The following is a 21,200-nucleotide window of genomic DNA, read 5'->3' on the forward strand; positions in this document are numbered from 1 at the left end:
ATTTACTAGTCTGCGGGCACCACAACCTGCCCCCCTGTTTACTCTCTTGTTGTAGTGCTGATAGCAGGTCAGCGATCGACAGCTGATTTACAGTACTAGTTAGCAAGGTGAGTAATGATCCGGGACGCTTTGGGAGGACAGCTTGTAATCAGCAGAGGTCAGAGAAGCATGTGAGGCTCTAACTGTAATTACAGACCTCTGCAGTCTTCACACCCACATAAACTGCGGCTGAGTGACTGTCATTCCTTTGCAAACCGATCAGCTTCATCTCCTCTTACTTTTCCCACTTTGCTTCCCTAAGTTCTGCGCCGCGAGTTTCCTCTTGAGTTTCTAGCTCTGCTCTTTATATAGCCAGTCCTTGTAAGACAACCTCTTGGAGGAAGTAAAGGTGTTGAGGCTAAATTACAAGAGCTGCCCGGAGTAACTTAGAACCTTGAATAAGATGTCGCCATCATTCCTCTTCTGTGTCAGCTTTAGTATGTGACCAGGTTTAAGATGAAAGTGAGCTGATTTAGTGCTCAGGCAACAGATGAACCTGCTAATCACGACAAAGTGGGATAAGCACATCATGACTCTAGACTTTGTCAGATATTCACTAGATTTTAGTGAATCTACGATTGCATGAAGAGCATATCATTTGTAAGCAAAAAGGTATAAACTTTGCCACTTATTTCTAGCGACAGATTACTGGTATTTGAGAACCGAACGTGGTTCTCCTCTGACACAGAGATTTTGTTGCCCCAGTTTTTAGGAGTTTCTTGATCTGGAGGTTTTGTGGCTGAGGGCAACTGAGATCTTGTTGGTGCAGTGATGGATTTTGACTTTGAATGGTAGGCATTTTCCCAGGGCAGCATACTCAAGTACTCAAGTATTATTTAAATATCTTTGAGTTGCATCCTGAACATGTTTTGTTGCATTTTATGTGTGTGTTAAAGGGGACTTGGCACTGCCAAGTATTTATTAGGAGCCATCTGCTTGTTACTGATTGTAGGGAGGCTGGGTCACAAGTTTTTTGTTCTGCCTCTGTGCATTTTATCCAACAGCAGAATCTGCATGTTGCTCCATGCTAACTGGTTGTGGGGTGCTAGAAGAAGAGCCGATTCCTGCATGAGCCACCACTTGGATGGTGAGTTTGCTTTCACATGTATTTGAAGCAGTCAGTGGATAATGTGTCCAAAATATTCATCTACCTTCCCAAAAGTCTTGATGCTTTTCTGCAAGTAGCTGCTTCTCCGGGGTGAGACACTAACTTCAAGCTAATTCTTCTGGTGTCAAACAACTTTTAATCTAAAATATCACAAAAACATCTTCAAGTCTGAGTCCAAGTAGAAAATCAACAAAAACATATACATCTCTCTAACATTTGGCTTTTTCTGTTTTGATGACAATTCAAATTTGAACTAAAGATTTTTTTTTTTTCTTGAAAGCATTAGGCTGCACAAATGTTTTTTAAGGGACATAAATCTGTACATTCATGTGTTTTGATCACATGTGAATGAAATTGAATTGCTTGAATATATATATGCATGTCCAAAGAGTCCCATATCCATGTGCTGACTCAAAATGATAATATTTGGTCTGTACATTAGACATGCGAGAATCATTTGTGTCAATATGCAGACACCGAAATGATGGACTGTCTATGGAAAACAATCCGAGCCGGTCACTGAATCTACAGCAGAGAGGGGAAAATTTAGGCTCATCATAAAAAAAAAAAAATCCTCCTCACCTCCTATTTCACGCAGACATTTTTATGCTTTTTTTATTTTCTACCTCATTGCAGCCGTGAGCTGCTTGCTGATTTACACATGCTGGCAGCAAAGCTTCGAAGCCCCCGGAGATGGTGCCCTCAACACCTCCGCTTCATTCCTTTGTTTCTTCAGTTCCTCTGTCGTCTTCGCAGTGCCATCACTGGCACTGTCTCCATTCCCTGTCTGACCAGAGGGCTCCCCTTCCACACATTGTTCATCCCTAACAAGACGGGAGTCCAGAGGGACTTGATTCTGTGACATGCAGAGGGTGACGTTCCCCAGAGCCAAGACAAAAATTCATGCACTGATGAGGAGGGAGCGCATATATATATATATATGTGTGTGTGTGTGTGTGTGTGTGTGTGTGTGTGTGTGTGTGTGTGCGTGTGCGTGTGTGTGTTAGAGGTTTTTTTTTGTTTGTTTTTTGACATGCTGCATTTATTATGAAATCAATGTGGACACTTTCTCTAATATCTACTCCTAAGGTCCAAAATCAGATCGACTTCAATCAATAACTATTAGAGATCACCTGATTGCTTATAGATTCCAGCTAATCTGCAAAGAACAATTGGGGTAAAAAAAAAAAAAATAAAAAATCCATCTTCGGATGTGAAAAGCTGATGCAAAGATTTGCAGCAAAATGAAGTTAGACAAAGTGTTGACTCAGATGGAATGAATGCAGCATGTTTTAGATTTTATATTTGTAAAATAAGAACATCCCAAAACATGCTATTTTTCATTTACTTAACAGCTGCAAGACACCATGTGTTGGTTTATCTCAAGTGGTAATACTGTGACAAAATGTGAAAATGTGTGAGGAGTAAAACCAAATCTGCAAGGCACTTATATGAAAACATTTTAGCATAGAATTGATGAAGAGACAGTATAACACAGACATGTTTCTTTTCGTAACACACCCTTCTCATCTTTCTACTTTAAAGTACCAATTTCAAAGGAAATGTCTTTCCATACTATATTATATCAGTAAATTACAAACTGTAATCTCAGCATTTTCCCTCAGGCTCAGAGATGCTCCTTTAATGCTGATCTGCTCCATCTGAAGGAGATGAGAAGCTGTTGCTCTCCTTGGTTTAGTGATCACACTCCTTCCAAATGATTGCTACATCCGCAGCACACATAAGATAATGGCACAGGGAGGGAGACCAGCAGCAATAGCTGCGCAAAACTGAGAAAAGCTATGGCTGCCAGGTTTGATGAACGACTGATGTTATTTTATGTCAGCTCATTTCCATCTGTGATATCTCAGAGATAAAGAAAAAGAGAATTGCTGTAAAGGAAGTTGTTTTTTATTTTCTTTTTTAAATTTGTTTATTTTATTTTCTGTGTTAAGGTAGCACTTGCTTTTAAATATATATATAGTTACAAACTAGAGATTTCATATTGGCATGAAATGAAATATCTTGTGTATTTCTGTGCATTTTCTTCAGTGATTGCAATGCTGTATAATACGTCACACTGTCCCATTATCGTACAAATACTCTTGCTAGAGTCTTTTTAAATTATCTCTGTAGGTCCCATCGCCTCTCTTTTGCCGGTGCAGCTCAGTTTTGTCTAGTATCGACTCATCTGGGTTCCGCAGAATTGCAGTCAAAGAGATTTAATATCTTAAATTGTGCTGAGCTGCTATTGCTACTAATGGATTCTGTATAATGCCGCACTTAAAATGCATGAGCAGCCGCTGATTTATCTGTAATTTGCCTCCACTGGAGCATATCTGCCTCCGTACACCCGTTGGTTTTTCAGCTTTCTACAGAAAACTTTATTGGGATTTTATGTTGTTACATCTCTGACTCTGTCCAACATAAAGATGGACTTTTATTTGTTGTCTGTAGAAAGGAAATACAGTAAGGAAGGATGACAGAAATTTGAGAAGGGATTTATTGGATGCAGAAACACATATGATGTTGTGGTATGAGGCAGATACTTCTCTCAGAGAAGGCTCATCCCTCTGTACAATATTTTGCTATTTACTGTTGCACTATAGTCATTAATTTCACACTAAAATAGAGACAAAGCATTTGTTGTTTTTGTAGAATACATTCTCTGATGATTTTACTGAATCACTATGTTTTCAAATCTCTTGAACCTCTTTAGAGCCTCACACAGTGTGTGTCACAGCGTTGTTTGTAAAGCAGCGGACCAAACTGCTTTTAGTAGCTACTGGTTTTACGGCAGAAGAGCTTTGCTGACAGTTTACAGTAGCCTGAAGTTAATGGCCGGTATGCCAGAGTCACGGACCATTAAAATTAGATTCAATATTCCCCATCAGGCTGAATGAAACCCAACAGTTTCAACCCTGAAATGCTTAAACATTTCAATTCAAACGTCTGTAGAGAAACTGGCTGCTAAATTTTAACCAAAAAATATTCTTAAAATTAGTAAATTCTTTATTTCACAAGAGGGAGGGGGGCAAATATATTTCCACATCCATTTAAAATCTGTCTTCGAGAAGAAGAGTATGCAGATAAGAGGGACAGTAGGTTGGTGCGTTCACAAGTGTTGAAATCCTGGCTGGTCCCTCTTAGTGTGGAGATCGATTGGTGTAGTATTGCATTTGTGTGTTCTCTCCAGATACATGACTTCCTCTCTGAATCCAAAAACATGGCAGCTAGGTCACTTGGCCAATAAACATTTATCTGAATTCCTTGAATCCTTGAATCTTTGAATTTACCTGGGGTGTTTGACTTGTGTGTGTCTCTGTGCTGTCTTGTCTGGGAGAAAGTCACCGACTCCAACCACAGCTCTGCTCGGATTGGAAATGTGGAGAGAAGCGACAGATGGGATCTTTTAAGTGTTGTATGTTTTCTCTAAAATCATTGATGATGGGTTGTTAGGGGATGTTAAAATACACTGGATCTTAAAACAAGAGTTGGCTAAAAAATACCAATGATGGACGTTCAAGTTTTAACGGGAAAAAAAACTTCACTTATTGCAACATCTTAAAAAGAACATGTAGAGTACAGGTTTTTTCACTTCTGCTAAATTGGAGAATAATGGAATTGGAATAATGAATCAGTGTTTCACTTAACCTTTTTGTTAAGATTCCCAGTTGAAGGTCTAATACTTTAGTTTCTATATGAAACAATATACACCATTTATACTTTAGCTTTAGAAACAATAAGCTCAATACCAGCTAACCTCTTTATGAATAATCAGATAAAAGAACTTTTCTTCAGCACACACTCAAATGTTTGTCTGATTTTTTTTTTTTAACAATGTGTACTGTATAGTAACATATGCACACATATATGACAAGATATCCTTGGAAAAGAAAGACCACCTGCACCTCTTCTTCCTAATACAAGCCAGTTCTGAATTTATAATGAACTCCTCAGCTGCTGCACAGAGAAACAGCTCATCTATGGCCTATTCCTGGCTCTTACTCTAACCTAACCATTACCAGAACATACCTAATACTAAACCTAACATAAAAGTCCCCAAACAATACTTTTTCTTATGGAAATGAAGCTCTACAACATGGTACACATGTAAGGGAAATAGTCCTTACAATGCCTTAAATACAAGGAGACGCACACAGTAGCAGAAACAGCTGCAAGGGACGGTCTCAAACTAATACAAAGCAAGGCAGATAGATTAAAGGAGTGGCCTGTCAGCACAGCTGGCATTTGCTCAGCAGAGAGCAATGTTTCCCGTCTTACTGGTGGCCTTCTCAGACAGGAGTGAGTCCAGTGGGAGTCCAGAGGACCTCCTGCTCATCACACACCTGACAGGGGAGTGTGTGCTGAAACTCTGCCGAGACCTTATTAAACATGTCATTCTGCTAAGCACTGCAGTGGCCACCAGATGACAAGCTTCCCACACTTGAGACCCGTACAGTGACATCAGGCTATGACCGCTTGACATATTATCCCGCTGCTGGGACTTTCTCATGGTACGAATGAGCAAACTCCGTCATGTTTCTGTCAAAATTAATTTATAAAGCTACAACACACAGTTACAGCACATGTTTCCAGAGAGGTAAATGTACAAACTGTGGCAACACTGCCACCCACAGGCGCAACATTATTACACATTTTCTACCAGGCACACAGCATAGTATTACAATACAACAAAACATTATGGATAATTTTACAAAAGCATTCATACCCCCGAATAAACTTTTTCACACATTTTGTCATTCTCGGCGACAAAGTTAAGTGATCTAGTTGACACATAGAAGTAAAATAAGTTATTTCAGAAATAAGAATCTGAAAAGTGAGCTTTGCACATTGACAAATTGATACTTTTAAACATTTCTCTTCCCAAAATAGCTAAGTAAAGTCAAGTTGGATGGAGAGTATTTATGAACATTATTTTTCAAATTCTGCAGCAGATTCTCAATTATGTCTGACGTTATACTATAAGACACTGTGAAAAAGTTGTAGTGGTGTGAATACGTTTTCAAGCCATGTTTGCACAGCACACAAATAGAAGCTGAAATTAAAATAATTACTGATTTTGTGAAACCGGCTTTCCAATTAGGACAGTGCAAATTACACAACAGTGAAAGTGGTTGCAGGGAAAGGTAACAAGTTGCTTTTCTTAAGGTCATTTCACATCCAGAAAGATGAACGTGCATCGGGTAAACAGACTCAAACTCTCATTCAGCAGTTTTCAGTTTTCATACAGAACCAGGCGAGCAGCTGTGCATCTCCTCTTGGCAGGTACTCCTCAGATCAAGGGTGGCTGCACTCCTTGACTTGTTTAATGTCAACTCTTTTGTCTCGTGCCTTGGATCTCTGGACTCTGAGCTGCAGAAACACAACAAACAGCAACGTTAACCACAGGTTAATCAGGTGGCCTAACTTGTTTCGCATCAATCATTGCCAAACAAGTTTGTGTTAATGTGTCGTAGGTGCTTGTAAGAGCAGTGTTTCCGTCTGGACTTTCCCGATGAGGCGGTGGAAAATACAGTGTTACATTACCTATCTGAGTCAGAGTCACAGCACACGCTGAGGTCCCTCTGCAGGTCCTCTTCTGAGTGAAATCTCCTCAGGCCGCAGCTCTGCACAGCCTGGGCCACGGTGAAGCTGGTCTTTCCGGCAACACAAGCCTCCATTTTGGAAATGCTCAGCTGGGACTGAAGGAAAAGGTGCAGGCAGCTGTCGGATAACACCAGATTGCTCTGGAGGATTCTGAGAAATGAAGGAAATAAACAAATAAGGATCTTCCACGTGTGGCGTAGAGTGCCGCCTGGGGATGTGAAAACGTCCTGTGGGCTGGAGCTGGTGAAAACCAGCGCACACCAGTTGGGTTGAGTGAAGTGATGTCTCCAAACTATAAATGTACTGCTATGTGAGGTCGTTCTTACTTTTCCAAAAATCTCTGGAGTCCTTTCATCCGATCTGCAACCTGCTGGGCATTGTTCAGACTGAAGAAGGGGTTTTTGGGTGGGAGCTGTGGTAGCTGTAAGCTACAAAACATGAAGGCAAAGGAGAACCATTTAGGACGCCAAGCGTAATGTGAAAATAGAAACCTTCGTCTTCCTGAGATTTATCAAATGACATGTTTACTCACAGTAGGAGAGAATTTTCCTGTAATTTCTGTCTGAGCCACACAAACTCACTGAATCTCCTCCTCACTCTTGAAGTCTTCTTGGTGAAGAACACACTGTTGGTCTGAAAACAGGACACAGCAGCAACACAGTTAGAACAAGCAAACAACATGACTGAAACTATCTTCTCTACGCTTGTACTTACATGTAAACAAATCTCATAGTCCATGTAGGCATGCCAGAAGTCATTCTTTTGTATCCGCGGGTCTCGCACCCAGACACTGATAACCTGCTGCATGGAGGCGGCAGGAGAGAGCCTGAGCTAAACTGAGTGAACCGTGTTGTGAAACAAAAGAGGAAGGGTTTTATGAGTAGACAGAGGAAGTGCAATGACAAGCCCAACAAAAAAAGAGGAGGAGAGGAAATTCCCATGTAATCCAAGACCTGTTTTGCCTTTTCTGTCTGCTTATTTGCATATGTGTAGCATTTTTTTTAAAATCAAATCACATTTCAAAGAAAACCTACCGGATTCTCAGAACTTTCAGTTTCTTCTCCCACAATATGAAACACAGACAGAGCTCAAAGTCAGTAAGCTTATCCCTGACTGATAGTGCTGTGCACAGCATTGTGCTTGTGCCTTTATTTCCACTTTTACTGTCGAGGAGCAAAGGTTTCCAACTCTAGTCACGAGACGAACAGAAGCCGTTCCCCGAACTGTCAAGTACAATCAGTGCTGTATCTACGGCTTCTTTTGGGAATTTCCAAAAGCAGTCGTTTGACCTTTCCACATTTTGTCACATAACAGCCACAAAATTTAGTGCATTTTAATGGGATTTCATGTAACAGAACAACAATAAGCAGTGTTTTACTGGAGCAATAGAAACCTTGGCTGCACCATTCCAACACATAAATATGCCTTGATCTAAGTAATTCAACTGTACCTCAGGGTGTGTTTAGAGGTTATTCTCCTGCTGGATAGAGGAGATTCACACCTTAGTTTCTAACAGGGCAGCCGTCTGTTTTCTGACATGCATGATTCTGCTACTACTACGTTTCACTTTGTGGACGACGTGTTCAGTCACGTGTTAGTACATAGCATTATACATGTAGGCCAAGACGATCAATTTTGATCTCACATCCTCTCGTTTGTGTTCCCAATGTAGCTTAGGAAAAATTGCCACCAGGGCATTTTTCTATTCTCATATAAGAGGCCCAGATTAGTAGAGTGCTTGAGAAAAGGCTCTATGAGCCAAGCAGTGGGTCAGGGAACATGTAAAGCTGACGCTGGTGCGATGAGGGCGTTTCAATAAGTGGCAGAGTAAAGAAGGGTATTCATAAAAATGTCCACATTACAGCTACCAAGAGACATGGGAGGCTTAGATCTCCAGACCTCAAAAAAATATCAATTGAGTTCTCTTATATTATGTGCCCGAGAGTGGATATCTGGGAATTCGTCCACAGTGTGGCTGGATGTAGAAGCCTCGTTATGTGACTGGCCTCTTAAAAGCCTACGTTTTCTTAAAAATATGAAACTGGGAAAACATTCCCATTTACACCCTTTGTCCAGAACCCCGACTTTCTTCCGGGTATGGTAGATGCAATGTTTTGGGGAATGGGTGGCTAAGGGTGTTTCCTCTTTGGGCTGTCTTTTTGAGGAGGGGATCCTCATGTCTTTTAATCAAATTGTGGAAGCCTTTGTAGTAGGGAGAAATAACCTCTCCCGTTTCTTCCAGCTAAGAGAATGTATTAAAAAAGAAACGACTCTATCCAGGCACACTGAGGTTTCGGGCATTGAAAAACTGTTTTTCAGAACTTGTGATGTATCACTCGGTATGTGCTACAAAACATTAAAAAGTCATAAATGTCACTTATCAACTCTGGCTCAGGCCTGGGGAGGAAAGCTGAATATTGAGATTACTGATGAAATGTGGAGCAGTATCTGAAACTCTGCCAGGAAAATTACCATTTGTAATCGCTCCTGGACGTTGCAACTTAAATTACTACATAGAGCTCACTTGGCCCCAAACCGGGAGTTTAAGTTTAAACCGGGGTCCTCTTCACTGTGCCCTAAATGCAAAATACATGAAGGTAGCCTCACACACTGTCTTTGGTCATGCCCCAAGATCCAGATATACTGGGAATCTATTCTGGTTGAGACTAGGAAAATTATCAAAACTAACATTGATCTCAATCCAGTGTCTCTTCTCCTTGGTCTACCAAATAAACATAAGTAAGTTGTATAATGTCCTAATTTTTTGTGCTCGAAAGAATATTTTGTTACAATGGATTTCTAATAAATCTCCCACTATTTTTGGGTGGAAGAAGGATGCTGAAGGACACGCGTCTACCATCCTGTCTCGAGCATTTATAAATGTTTAGATGTGGACTATATAACGATGGAAGTCTATACACGCCCTATCTTATCTTTCCTTTTGTCTCCTCTGGACTGCACTGCTGAGCTTTTGTTCTGCGTTATGTTGTTATTATAAAACAAAAATGAATAAACGTATCTATATTAAAAAAAATTATAATAAGTGACAGAGTAATAAAAAGTTTTGTTTATTTGCAGACTTCACAGATTAAGGTCAACAGTTACAGCAGAAGGTGTGTTTAAGGTTCAGCTGGGTGTCCCATAACAGTCATGGGAGATATGTAAAGTCACATCAGTGCCATCAGAACAGTTATCTACTACAAACAGCTGAGTCATTCCAGCAGTGACTCAGCTCTGTAAATGTACAGTCTCTTAACTAAAGTGCTACATGTAATAACGGGTGCTCACAAGGTAAATATCAAAAGGAATCAAACTCGACTTATTCAGAAACTTAATTCTACCAGGACGTCACTTTAGATGAAAGAACCAAATAAGCGTAACTGTACATCGCAGTAGTTTTTTTCCACTGCTGCCCCTCTCCCACATGTTGCTGCGCACTTCGGATCGACTGGCAAAGAGTCTCGTAAAATTTGAACCAAATCGAGAGAATATAGCCTGGAACATAGATTGCTGAATCGGAAAATACAAAACATTTGTTTAAACATATTAAAATAAACTTAAGAGTCACACAAACAAAATTACTTCTTTTTGTTAATTCACACCACACATATTAGACCTCCCCCCCCCAAAAAAAAAGAAACCACATGTGGTAAATGTGCACTGAACTGCAGTTAGCTCACTCCGCTAACATTAAACTTCAAGGTACCTACTGCTTTAATACAGAAGAAAAAAACCAAACGGTATCTAAAAACAAAGCCCAACCACAGTGACCGAGTCTGCTACATAATCACAGAAAAGGAATGCAGCAATAGGTTAGTCAAAATTAAAATAAAAATCAGCTGTTCTGAACTAAAGTTAGCTTTAGTCTCCATTTTGGTGTCCTCGGAGGTAAAGTAGCCTCACTGAGCACCGAAGAGCTGGCAGTGCTTTAAACCCTCATCCCCCGCTGACAATCTCACAGCTGCCAGAGTGGGAAACTCCACCTGCAGCGGGACGCGATTTCATGCCGCGTGCCTTTAGGACACTCGATGGAGGAGAAACTAATCTTTAGGTGGAAGTGCAGCTGCTTACCCACAGTCCTCAGCACACGTTTTATTATTATTTTTTTATATATATATTTACTGCTCGCCCTCTCCACAGTGCCAGGTCAGCTTCTGCTCGTAGAAGTCAATGACCACCTGGGGACATCTGGCACTTGCTTCGCGAGCCGACATCAGGGCGACCTCGTCGGAGTTCTTCCTGTGAGGGGAAACGCAGGACAGTGAAAATGCTGATGCAGCCTTCTGCTTCAACAACAATCCATGCAGTCAAGCTGGAGAAAGTTTTTATTGTTGTTCTTATATATATATATATATATATATAAACACATTTTTTAAAGGAGGAGGTTGGTGTTTTAGACTTATTTGAATATTTTGGTAATATTTTGTGAAGCAAAGACCCAATATCTAAAATTACCATAAAAAAATAAGAAAGCCTCAACAAAAAAAGTCTCCTGGAATACAGTAAGACATTTTCAACATGTTGTTGAGAAAGACAGTTTCCCTTTCTTTTTTTAACTGCATTTCAACTGGATTTCTCAACACAGAAAAGTGAATGATTTTTCAAAGTACACATATTAACTGTACTTCTAAAAGTAACTTTGCTATCAGTAAGGAACTTTGGACCTGACTAATAGTGAGCCTGGTGACCCAAGTCAAGAACAGCAAAACCTCTTGAGCTAAGTGAGAGGTACTTTTTGGATTATGTATTAGCTATATTATTAAGTAATTTGTTCAAACCAAATCAAACAAATATGCCCTTTAAAAGATCTCTGGTGACATCTGTAAATAGTTCTGTACAAACACTCCCTACTCAGTTTGACTGCACTGGAAAGATGTGATGAACCTCTAAGAAATGAATAGTCAAGTTGGTTGAAATGGAATATTTGAAGGATTTTAGAGTCTGTCTTTACTGCTAATGGTGCTTTAACCACATCTTTCTTTAAATAAATCTAAACCCTAAGGTGGAAAGCTTTTGAATATATACCAAAAGTACCGTAGATGTTTGGACATGGGTCAGCTTTTGAACTTTTTTCCCTCTCCTCTCCTCTTTAAGTTTGATCAAGAGAGCTCAAATTGAACCAATCAACTTTGTGTGGGCTGAATTCTAATGTTTTTCATATGTGCAAACCCAAAGTACCTGTGAACTGGAAAAAGATGTTTTAATATACAGTTTCCACTTAAGAATTGTATAATTTCTCACGGCAAAAGTGTCTCAACATAAAAAAAATAAATAAAATCACCTCAACAAAATACAAACAACTTGCTCTGGCTGTTGGCTGTTTTAAAACTAACCCCGATCTTGCACAATGCTTTTGCTTTTTAACTATGTGCTTCGGTTGGATTGGGTAAAGCAAAAATGTTGTCTGTTCTCAGGGGCAGACATGGGAAACAATCTGTGAAAATCAGTAAGTCTCTCAGACCCAAAGGGTTGGTGTCAATCAAACTGGGTCAAATTTGTCCTAATACACCTACCGTGATACACATTTGCATTTCACCTGCATTTAAAGTTCAAAGCTGGTCTTACTCATGGCCAGCAGGCTCACATAAATGCACTGAGGGAATAGATTCTGATCTTTACAATCAGGACATCAACAAACAGGTTATACAGGCAGATGGGCTGCAGACAGAGCGACAAGAGTGAAACAAGTTAGACTTTCCAGCTGTTTTTTTCCTCAGTTTTATTTGTTTGTCGTACTTTTTGCTCATTGAAATTATACCATTCCATCTAAGGCTGAACACGACCAGCCTCAAAAAGGGGAATGAACATGAGGAAGTAATGATGACTGTACAGTCACACATTATAGGAGGTTAACTGTGTGGAACAGTCCAGTAAAATAAAAACAACAATTCCCATCTGCTGTGGTCAGAAGTACTTTTTGAGGTGATTCCAGCTACAGGACACTAAAGTCTCTTTCACACCCGATTAAGACCAGTAAACTGCCTCCATTAACATTCACAATTCGCTGGATTGCGACAAATAAAAAAAAATAAAAAAAAGAAGAAAAAAACATTGTGTATGATTGAAAAGTGACTCCACTGTGCCTTTATTTTTAATAATTGACCCCACCCCTTGCTTTCTTAGCCACCCCACCACAATGCCACAAGATTTTAGCTGAGCTAAAGCAGATTTCACTATGATAGTGACGGGCGATAAGGCTGAAAAACATATCATGATATAACTGTTTCATAAAAGTTGATTGTGACAATTATTGATTTTTTTTTCTTCCTTTAAATATCTGAAATACTGCCAAACTGATGACGTCATCCTTCTTGTTTCACCCATAATTTCCTCTCGAGCTGCTGTACTCATTTCTCCCTTTCACTCCACACCATTTTATAAAAATATTTGTAAGCAGTTATGAGGAACGGTGGCGAAACCTGAAACTGCCGCTGAGCGAGTTGCTCAACAAGTTGTTGCTAGGTAAACAATGAGTGAGATAGTTGATACCATCCATTTTGCTTAGCTGGGCTGCGACAGGCTGAGCAGCTAAAGCCTTCCCTCTGTCAACATTCCCTAGAACACTGGCAGGTCTAGATTGGAGTTCACTGAAACGAACAGATGTATTTTCTATTGATCTCGTGTCTACTGCAAAATATATTGCCCAGCTATAAAATACAGTATTGCAACAGCTTCTTGATGAATGGAGTTTTAGGCCTCTGTTATTAACCCTATTACCTGCTATTTGCACACATTCCCCTCCTTTGCATCCCTCCACATTTCTACATGTAATGCCTGGTGCTCTTTGACAGCTTGACTAACACTTTTCACATTTCCATTGCAACCTAGAAAATAATAATAAAGCAAAAATCATAATTTCCCTCATTGTCCCAGAATGCCGCTTCTATGTGCTTGTTATTTTCCACCAGCCTCAAAGTCTGTTCTGCACTTTTAGATGTCAGAAAACAAAATCACTTTTGACATTGTAAAGAGGAAGCTGAGAATTTACCATTTGACTAAGAACATGAGCTCTCCCTTTCGGTCTGTGGAGCCGATGATGCATTCAGGTTCGAGGTAAGTGCTGAGGTCTGTGGGGGCGTCGGATTCATCATCTGGCTTTAGAACGCTGCTATTCTGCTCCTGAGGCGTCACATGGGACTACAGCAGGAATAACAAAGATAAATATGGAAGAGGAGTTAAAGAAAGCAATGAGAGTTGAACCCGTCTGCCAATGAAATGGGTGAAATAAGTTTCCTTATACCCTCTGCCTTATAGCCAAAGAAGAATTGATAAATAGATTTCAAAATGGATGGATGGGTGACATTTAGACAATGACAGAGGGATAGTTTGGGCCTGAATATATCTTTCTATATTCTTATTTTCTTATCTCATACTAGGATTTTTAAAAATTAGTTTTACATAAAATTGCATAATTTTCCACAATACTCATGTTATAACTTATATATTTTTTGTTCTTGTACACAAGCCAGTTATTAAAAAAAAATAAAATCTGACCCACTTTCACTTTCGGTCTGTTCCAAGACTAACACGTGTTTCAGTTCTGCTGTAGCTGGAACAATGTCTGCCAGACTGGTCAGCTGATCAGACTCTTCTTCCTCAATTGTCTTCAAATTTAAACAGTGCTTAAAATATAAAATACTGAAGCAGTGCTGTTTTTCCTTACTCACATTAAGGAACTTAACATGGAAACACGAATGCCACGTTTTTAACTCACGATTTCCGTCTCCTGCTTTGCCATTTCTTCTTTGGGAATGAACTCCTCCTCACTTTGCTCCTCTTCAACCTCCCTGGATAGATGAGCGTCTCTCAGAAACTCCTCAATGAGCCCGGGACAGTCCAAGTTGTCCTCAGGCTCCCACGTGTTTTCTGCACTGTTGGGTTACACGCAAGGAGGAGGGAGTGTGTTTCACGATCATGTGAACAAACACAGACACTCACTGACAGGTTCTGCAGGGTCTCACTCACTCGGTGAAGCCTTTCCACTTCAGGAAGTACTCCACTCTGCCATTAAAGATTCTCCGCCGAATTATTTTCTCCACCACAAACTCTTGGACTTCTGTAGTCTCCTCAGTCTTCCTCTGTTTGGCAGTCTGCTTCTTTCTCATCCTGCACAATTTAGGATATATATATATATATATATATATATATATATATATATATATATATATATATATATATATATATATATATATATACATATATATATATAGTAAAGTAGTTTCTATCAACTCAACGGACCCTTTGATATTTGCATTAAAAACATGGCAGAGATCATTATACGGTGTCCTTCTAACAAAGATTATTTAAACGCGCCGTCGCTCCACCTGCTGTTTCAGTACTCTTACTTCACTTCGACACACAACATGTCAGCATCCACATATTCACGCCAATACTTTATACATGAGTCTGTTTCTCAGACACCAGGCTGAATGAATGAAGCAGAGACAGCGTGATAGACCACATAACACAATGAGGAACACGAACGTACGCTCTCGGTGTTTACTTATTCTCTGCGGACAGTCTTCCGCGGTGCTGCTTGGCTTGCTTCAGCTTCTGCTTCTGCTTCTGCTTTGTGCAAGTCGCAGCGAACTGCACGCAAAAAAGCGCCGTCGACGCCGCTTCGCGCGCAAACGGGTCTGCTTGCTCTTTTTTAGACGCTCGATAACAACTTTTTCATGAATGAGTTACAATTAAAGATGGCCGTTGATGCTCAGAGGAAGTGGTTGCCAAGGGAAAAGGTCATGCCAGGGAAACCGGGAGGAGACGACGGGGACGCGCACACCGCTGACCAATCGGAGAGCAGTCCGCTTCTCCTGCTCTTGAGTCCCCGTCCGCCGGAGCGGAACTGCCCTGCCACCCAGGGGTGTCAGTTGGGTACCGCAAGGGGCAGTTTTCTGACCAATAGATCTTTACATGTACATACACATGCATACATACTCATACATGTGTCTATGTACAGTGTTATACATATAAATACTTATTTTTGCTAGTCCTTAGTTTTTTTTTAAGATTGTCGATCGCTGGAGATAGTCACCAGAACCTCTCCCGACCCCGCTAGGGACAAAAGTGGATGGATGGACTGTCGTAGGTGTTAATTTGAAATTAAGGTGGGCTAAAAAAAATGGGCGAGGTCAAACAATACACAAAATATCCCAATACAATCAATAATGAATAAAAACTGAGCGGAAAAAAAATATGTAGAAATTATATTAAACAAAAAAAATATGAAGCAAATAAAATAAGAATGAAATTAAATTACACAGAAACTGTGATTCATAATATTATTTTACAATATTATAATATATAATTAATTAATAGTGTGTACTCCTTCAAATTAATTTAAAACTGTATGTATATATCACAAACAGGCACACACACACACACACACACACACACACACACACACCCCTACACACGCAAACACACCTAAACACACACACACACACCCACACACACCCATATGTATATAAATGACCTCTGAATAATTTTACTTAATTTAATTTGTTTGTAAATATATATTACTTACAGTCAATTTCTTAGTCAATATAATTAAATATTCCATAAACTCGAGATTTTGTCCGATTTTTTAAATTTTTTTTGTTTTGTTTTGTCATTCACTTATAAACTCATGTTTCGCAGTTTATATGGTTCTCTGTGAAGAGATCTGCTCCCCTCACGCTCCTGAGCGCCACTGCGAAGATCTCCAGAAAATAAGTGTCGAGAAGGTTTGATTGGCAGGTCAAATTTAACCAATGAGAAAAGCCAGCACTGCCAATTGGTCAAATAAGCCTCATCAGCATCCTACCATGTCCCGTCCGATTTTGTATATTATTTTTTAAAACATCACTAGGGGGCGCTGCCTAACTGGTTTGGAAATTGTGGTCTTTACATAAATGCTCTTTTGCCTCCAATATGTCTGGATTTATACATGAGATCCCGGCAGTCAAACAACTTTTCTTTGAAGGTGGCCTAACAAAGGAATGCTTTGGATTTGCCTCTGTTTCCAATACAATTTCATCCTGAAGGAAGAATTATTCAACAAGGAGAGAATTTGCTCTTGAAAGTTACTCAAGAAAGCTGCAACATCACAAAAAGAATCTGTATGCTGCGTGTATGAGAGAATTGTTCGGTTTCTCAATGAGAAAAAGTTCTGGGCCCTTGAGACGTGATTAAAAGTGGCTTTAAAATTTATGGAAAAGTCTAAGACAATGCCAGCGTGAGAGATTGACATGCAAGATACATGAGCTGCTGAGAAAGGAGCTTGTTATTAAAAGTTCTGGTGGAATAGGGAACAGAGCTCAAGTGAATGGAAAATATAGTGGGAAATATTTGCTGTTTGGTTGTGATTGATATCTGCGTTAAGAGGGTTTTAGCATTGTTCCAGCATTTATTGTGCTAGAAACATGCATCTTATTATCTCAGAGAAAATCTTTTCTCATTGTCCCATGAGGTCTGGGTTTTTAAAACTGTGATCAAAGATCTGTTGCATTCCTGACCCATTACCTCACAGCATTAATTGCGCTGTTGATGTTTTGGCCATTTTGTTTGGGTGAAATATGAATGAGACTCATGTCAGACTCAGACAAAAAAATTATATAATAGCCAAAATTAGTTCCATTTTTATCTCACTTTCTCTTGGACTGAAGGTCCTCAAAAAACAAAAAAATAATATATAAGGGAGATATAAAAGCTGTTCAAGAAAAAGATTACACATTACTTGGACATTTTCTGTTTTCAGATTAAAGTAAATTTGACATGTTGAAATCAAGGCACCAGAATCTAGAATGTCCAGTGTGAGGTTTTCATGGTGATTTTTTTGTGCTATGGTGTCGGTCCACTGTGTTTTCTGAAGTCCACTGTAAAAGTAGCCATCTACCAGGAAGCTTTAGAGCACCTCATGCTGTCTTCTGCTGACGGATACTGGTTTCATTTTCCAGCAGGAAAATCAGCCATGGTGCCTCTGTGCTTGATTGGTCAGCAAAATGTCCTGACCCGAATCCTATAGAAAGTCTATAAGATATTGTTGAGAGGAAGACGAGAGACACCAGACCCAAAGAAACCTGACCTTTCATTGCACAGGCTACTCACCTCCCTGCTATTAAATCATTTTAGAAGTATGGATTTCCACTGAAGGACTTTACAATATTTTTTTTTTTTTAAATAACTGGACAAAAAAAAAAAAACAAACAAAAAACAACACAGCTTATTCTGCATTATACTCTGTGTCTGTGAGATATTGCAGTGGATAGCAAAACTGAAACAGCAATGATCATGTTGAAAATTGTCTTTAAAACTTTAAGGTACTTTCTCATTGTCCCATGAGGGACAATGAGAAAGTACTATCTTCATGGTCATGTTTGCCTCTCGTAAAAATGAGCATCACCTTAAATAGAGACTGAATTTGCCAGTCCATCACAACTACATTAATTCTGAATTTAAATTATGTTAGCTAGCTTCTCTCAGAGAAATAGGAGGGGGTTTTTTAATGTCATTTCTCTGATGTAACCTGGAATAATAATGATGATAAAGGCTGCACTGTATGGTGCAACTCATTACATCTGCCTGGCAATATTTTTAGACGACGGTAGTTCGTGATGCAGCAGTTCCGCAAGAAGCCTTGTTAGGACTAAAACATAAATTTTTATGGGAGTCGTTAATCCGACCATATGGCTTTGATAAAAACGTGGTTCAAAATGAACATGGAAGATTTTTGTTGATGAAATCGGACAATTCAAATTTGCTCTGTTGCTCTTCATAAACTGCTTCTGTTTGCTTTGTTGGTGCAAAATCAACACAGGGCTTTCCCTACAATATTCAAACTTTTGCTGCATTCTCAAATTATTCGTGTAATTTTGACTAATAAATGCCAAAAAAAAAAAGGAAATCAAGAAAAATACAAATGGACAGACTCAAAGAAATATTTTGTACTGAAACGTTTCGTTTTTGCCAGCAGAGTAAGATCAGTGTTTGTGGAGACTAAATGCCTAATAACTCAAGTTTGATTAAAATGTTGCCTCTCAGTTATCAAATATTGCATCCTAAGTGTCACTTTAAAATAAGAAGGTTATTTTCTTATTTATTATTTATCTTCTTTGCTTTATTTATTCAAAATATTACCCCATCTACTTTTATAGAGTTGTAAATGAGTTCTTTTAGAAACTATCAAGACATGTGTTGGATACCAGCCATATGAACCACTGTTGCCCTTTTAACCCTTGAGAGCTTTTCAGACAGTTGCGATGGAAACCTAACAACTCCTGGGAGTTGTATAGTGACAGAGCAAAAAGGTTCTGTCCACATTTATTGCTGTCCTACAGTACAGATCATATAAAGATCTCTGTACCAAAGACAGAAACCTGGGTTGGACCAGCTTTGGGACTAAAAGAAAAACATCCCTGTTTTCACATTAACTTTACATTAACCAATGTATTCTATTTCTATCTGGACTTCTGAAGTTGGAAGTAAAATTATTTTTAACACTATTCATAATATATATTTTTTTGTAACTAAAATAAAAAAAATAAAGAAAGAAAGAAATAAAAATACATTTATAATTAAATGATTTGTGGGCCGTTTTGAGAAGCAGGCAGGACCCATGATTGACCCTAACACTAAAAATAAAATACAGTGGCTGAAAAAAATGACAAATTCCAGCATACAGAGAGAAAAGATATACAACTGGAGGACGTCATTCCTTAACATCTACAGCATGGCCTCCCAGAAAAAGCACATTCTTCTCGCCCTCTGTGAATGCCGCCCCCTCTATCAGTCTTGAGAGCCGGCCTGCCACATCTGAAAATAGTCCAGATGGTGGGATCATGCTGGGAGGGTCTGTAGATGGTCTGACTAGAGGTCTCTGTTCTCTTGCCTCCCTGGATACTTTTTCACATGGAGGGCCCCTCAGTGTCCATCACAGCTCTCAATTTACAACCAGCTTACCCCGAGAGAAATATCTGGCTGAAGAGGATTGAGCATTGAAATATTATGTTTTAGCTGGATTGATTCATTGCTGCTGATTATGAGAAAGGTCCCTTTATGCATAAAATGTAGAAGCAGATGTGGGTGAAATAATGTTTATTGATGTTGCTAACTATTGGTGTTTAAAGTTGCTTGTATTACTAATAAATACTGATACTAATTGCTACACAGGAAGTTCAGTGTAGTCTGAACTACACTGAACTGCAGTGTAGTTCAGACTACACTGCTAAGTGTATTTAGCAGACTACCCTGCTAAATACACTTAGCTTTATATTTTTTAATAATGCTAATAATAAAGCATGGCTAGTACGTGTTGGACTTAATTTGAGTCACAGATTAGTTTATGATAAACTAATGTCAGATCTATTTCAAAACATTTTTACTCAACACATTTTAGCAAAGAGGCCTCAGAATCAGGAGATGTAAAGGATTACTGATTAGCTTTCCAATATTTAAATTATTCTTTAATGCATAAAACTGGTCATTATTTTCTACAACACATAAAAAAGTAAGTAACCAAATATATGTTGTTTTTTTTATTGTGAATGAAAAATGAATCACAACCCTGACAAGTCCAAATGCCACTGCGGCCATTTTAACCCAATCAGAATCATACACCTAAGCACTGAAACTTAAGTTTCAGTGCTTAGCCCAAGGACACATTGACATGCAGCAGAAGGAAGGTGGATTTGAACCCACAACTTTAAGATTACAAGTTAGGTACAATGCATTCATCGCACGAATGAAGGGTTTCTCCAGCTCACTCAAAGTGGAAATAAAAATGTGCTACTCTGTGCCAACTGATTAAAATTTTATATAATTTCTTGTTATTTTTGTTGTGATAAAAGAGTCTTTATTTCATAATCAAAGATACTGTAATGAAAAATTCTCAACTTTTTCTAAGTTATGTTCTTTATTACATTTAATGCAAAATGTTAAATATTTAAGGAGAAAAATGAGGGAGTATTTAAGCCTTCAAATCAAGTTACAAATTTGCCAATCTGAGGTGGTATCAAATGACACAACTAGAACAAGAATGCCTCCAGAAGCATAGCTGCCAAAAACAACTGGGAAAATAAAATCCCTAAATCATGTTACTACAAACAATCTCAAGTGGATGGAGACTGAACTGAGTCTGATCTTTTGCAAAACTGCCGTCTAAATCAGAAAGATTCATTACATCATGGTAATAACTTGTTAGGAAGGCCTGTGCTTGAAGCATCTTAATTACAACAGTGAACATGTAATATTATTGGGGGAATTGTGCAAGTTCAGAATATAAATATTATATGTACGTGACTGATTTAGATGTTTTTGTCAGGGAGAAATGTATTTTTTCAGATAAGTAGCATAGAAAAGTAGAATAAACCTCTTTATCACATAAATCTTTGTGGAGGCAAATAACACAAGCAAATCATATTGATTATACTCAAAAGAGTCATGAATATTGCATTAGTAATACTAC

At 38.9% G+C, this 21,200-nt stretch overlaps 2 protein-coding genes across 4 annotated transcripts; both read right to left on the reverse strand.

The window, feature by feature from the left end:
• Nucleotides 1–5,687: 5,687 nt before the first annotated feature.
• snx10b (sorting nexin 10b) lies at nt 5,688–9,680 on the reverse strand. Its single transcript, XM_044117616.1, has 5 exons — nt 7,472–9,680; nt 7,290–7,390; nt 7,084–7,185; nt 6,698–6,907; nt 5,688–6,523 (listed from the first exon to the last, which is right to left on the reverse strand). The coding sequence occupies exons 1-5, from the start codon at nt 7,562–7,564 to the stop codon at nt 6,394–6,396; spliced, it is 636 nt and encodes a 211-aa protein (XP_043973551.1). The 5' UTR covers nt 7,565–9,680; the 3' UTR covers nt 5,688–6,393.
• A 129-nt stretch (nt 9,681–9,809) lies between these two features.
• On the reverse strand, nt 9,810–15,524 carry cbx3b (chromobox homolog 3b). 3 transcript variants are annotated; one of them, XM_044117618.1, is made up of 5 exons: nt 14,996–15,524; nt 14,723–14,863; nt 14,472–14,628; nt 13,746–13,894; nt 9,810–10,996 (listed from the first exon to the last, which is right to left on the reverse strand). In XM_044117618.1, exons 2-5 carry the CDS (start codon nt 14,860–14,862, stop codon nt 10,876–10,878), a joined length of 567 nt encoding a protein of 188 aa, XP_043973553.1. In that variant the 5' UTR covers nt 14,863; nt 14,996–15,524; the 3' UTR covers nt 9,810–10,875. The 3 variants fall into 3 exon arrangements, with proteins under 3 accessions (XP_043973553.1, XP_043973554.1, XP_043973552.1); XM_044117619.1 differs by having other exon boundaries at nt 15,261–15,523; XM_044117617.1 differs by having other exon boundaries at nt 15,246–15,520.
• Between the last annotated feature and the right edge of the window lie 5,676 nt (nt 15,525–21,200).

This window comes from Gambusia affinis, linkage group LG05 (assembly GCF_019740435.1).
Source record: "Gambusia affinis linkage group LG05, SWU_Gaff_1.0, whole genome shotgun sequence".
Lineage (NCBI taxonomy): Eukaryota > Metazoa > Chordata > Actinopteri > Cyprinodontiformes > Poeciliidae > Gambusia > Gambusia affinis.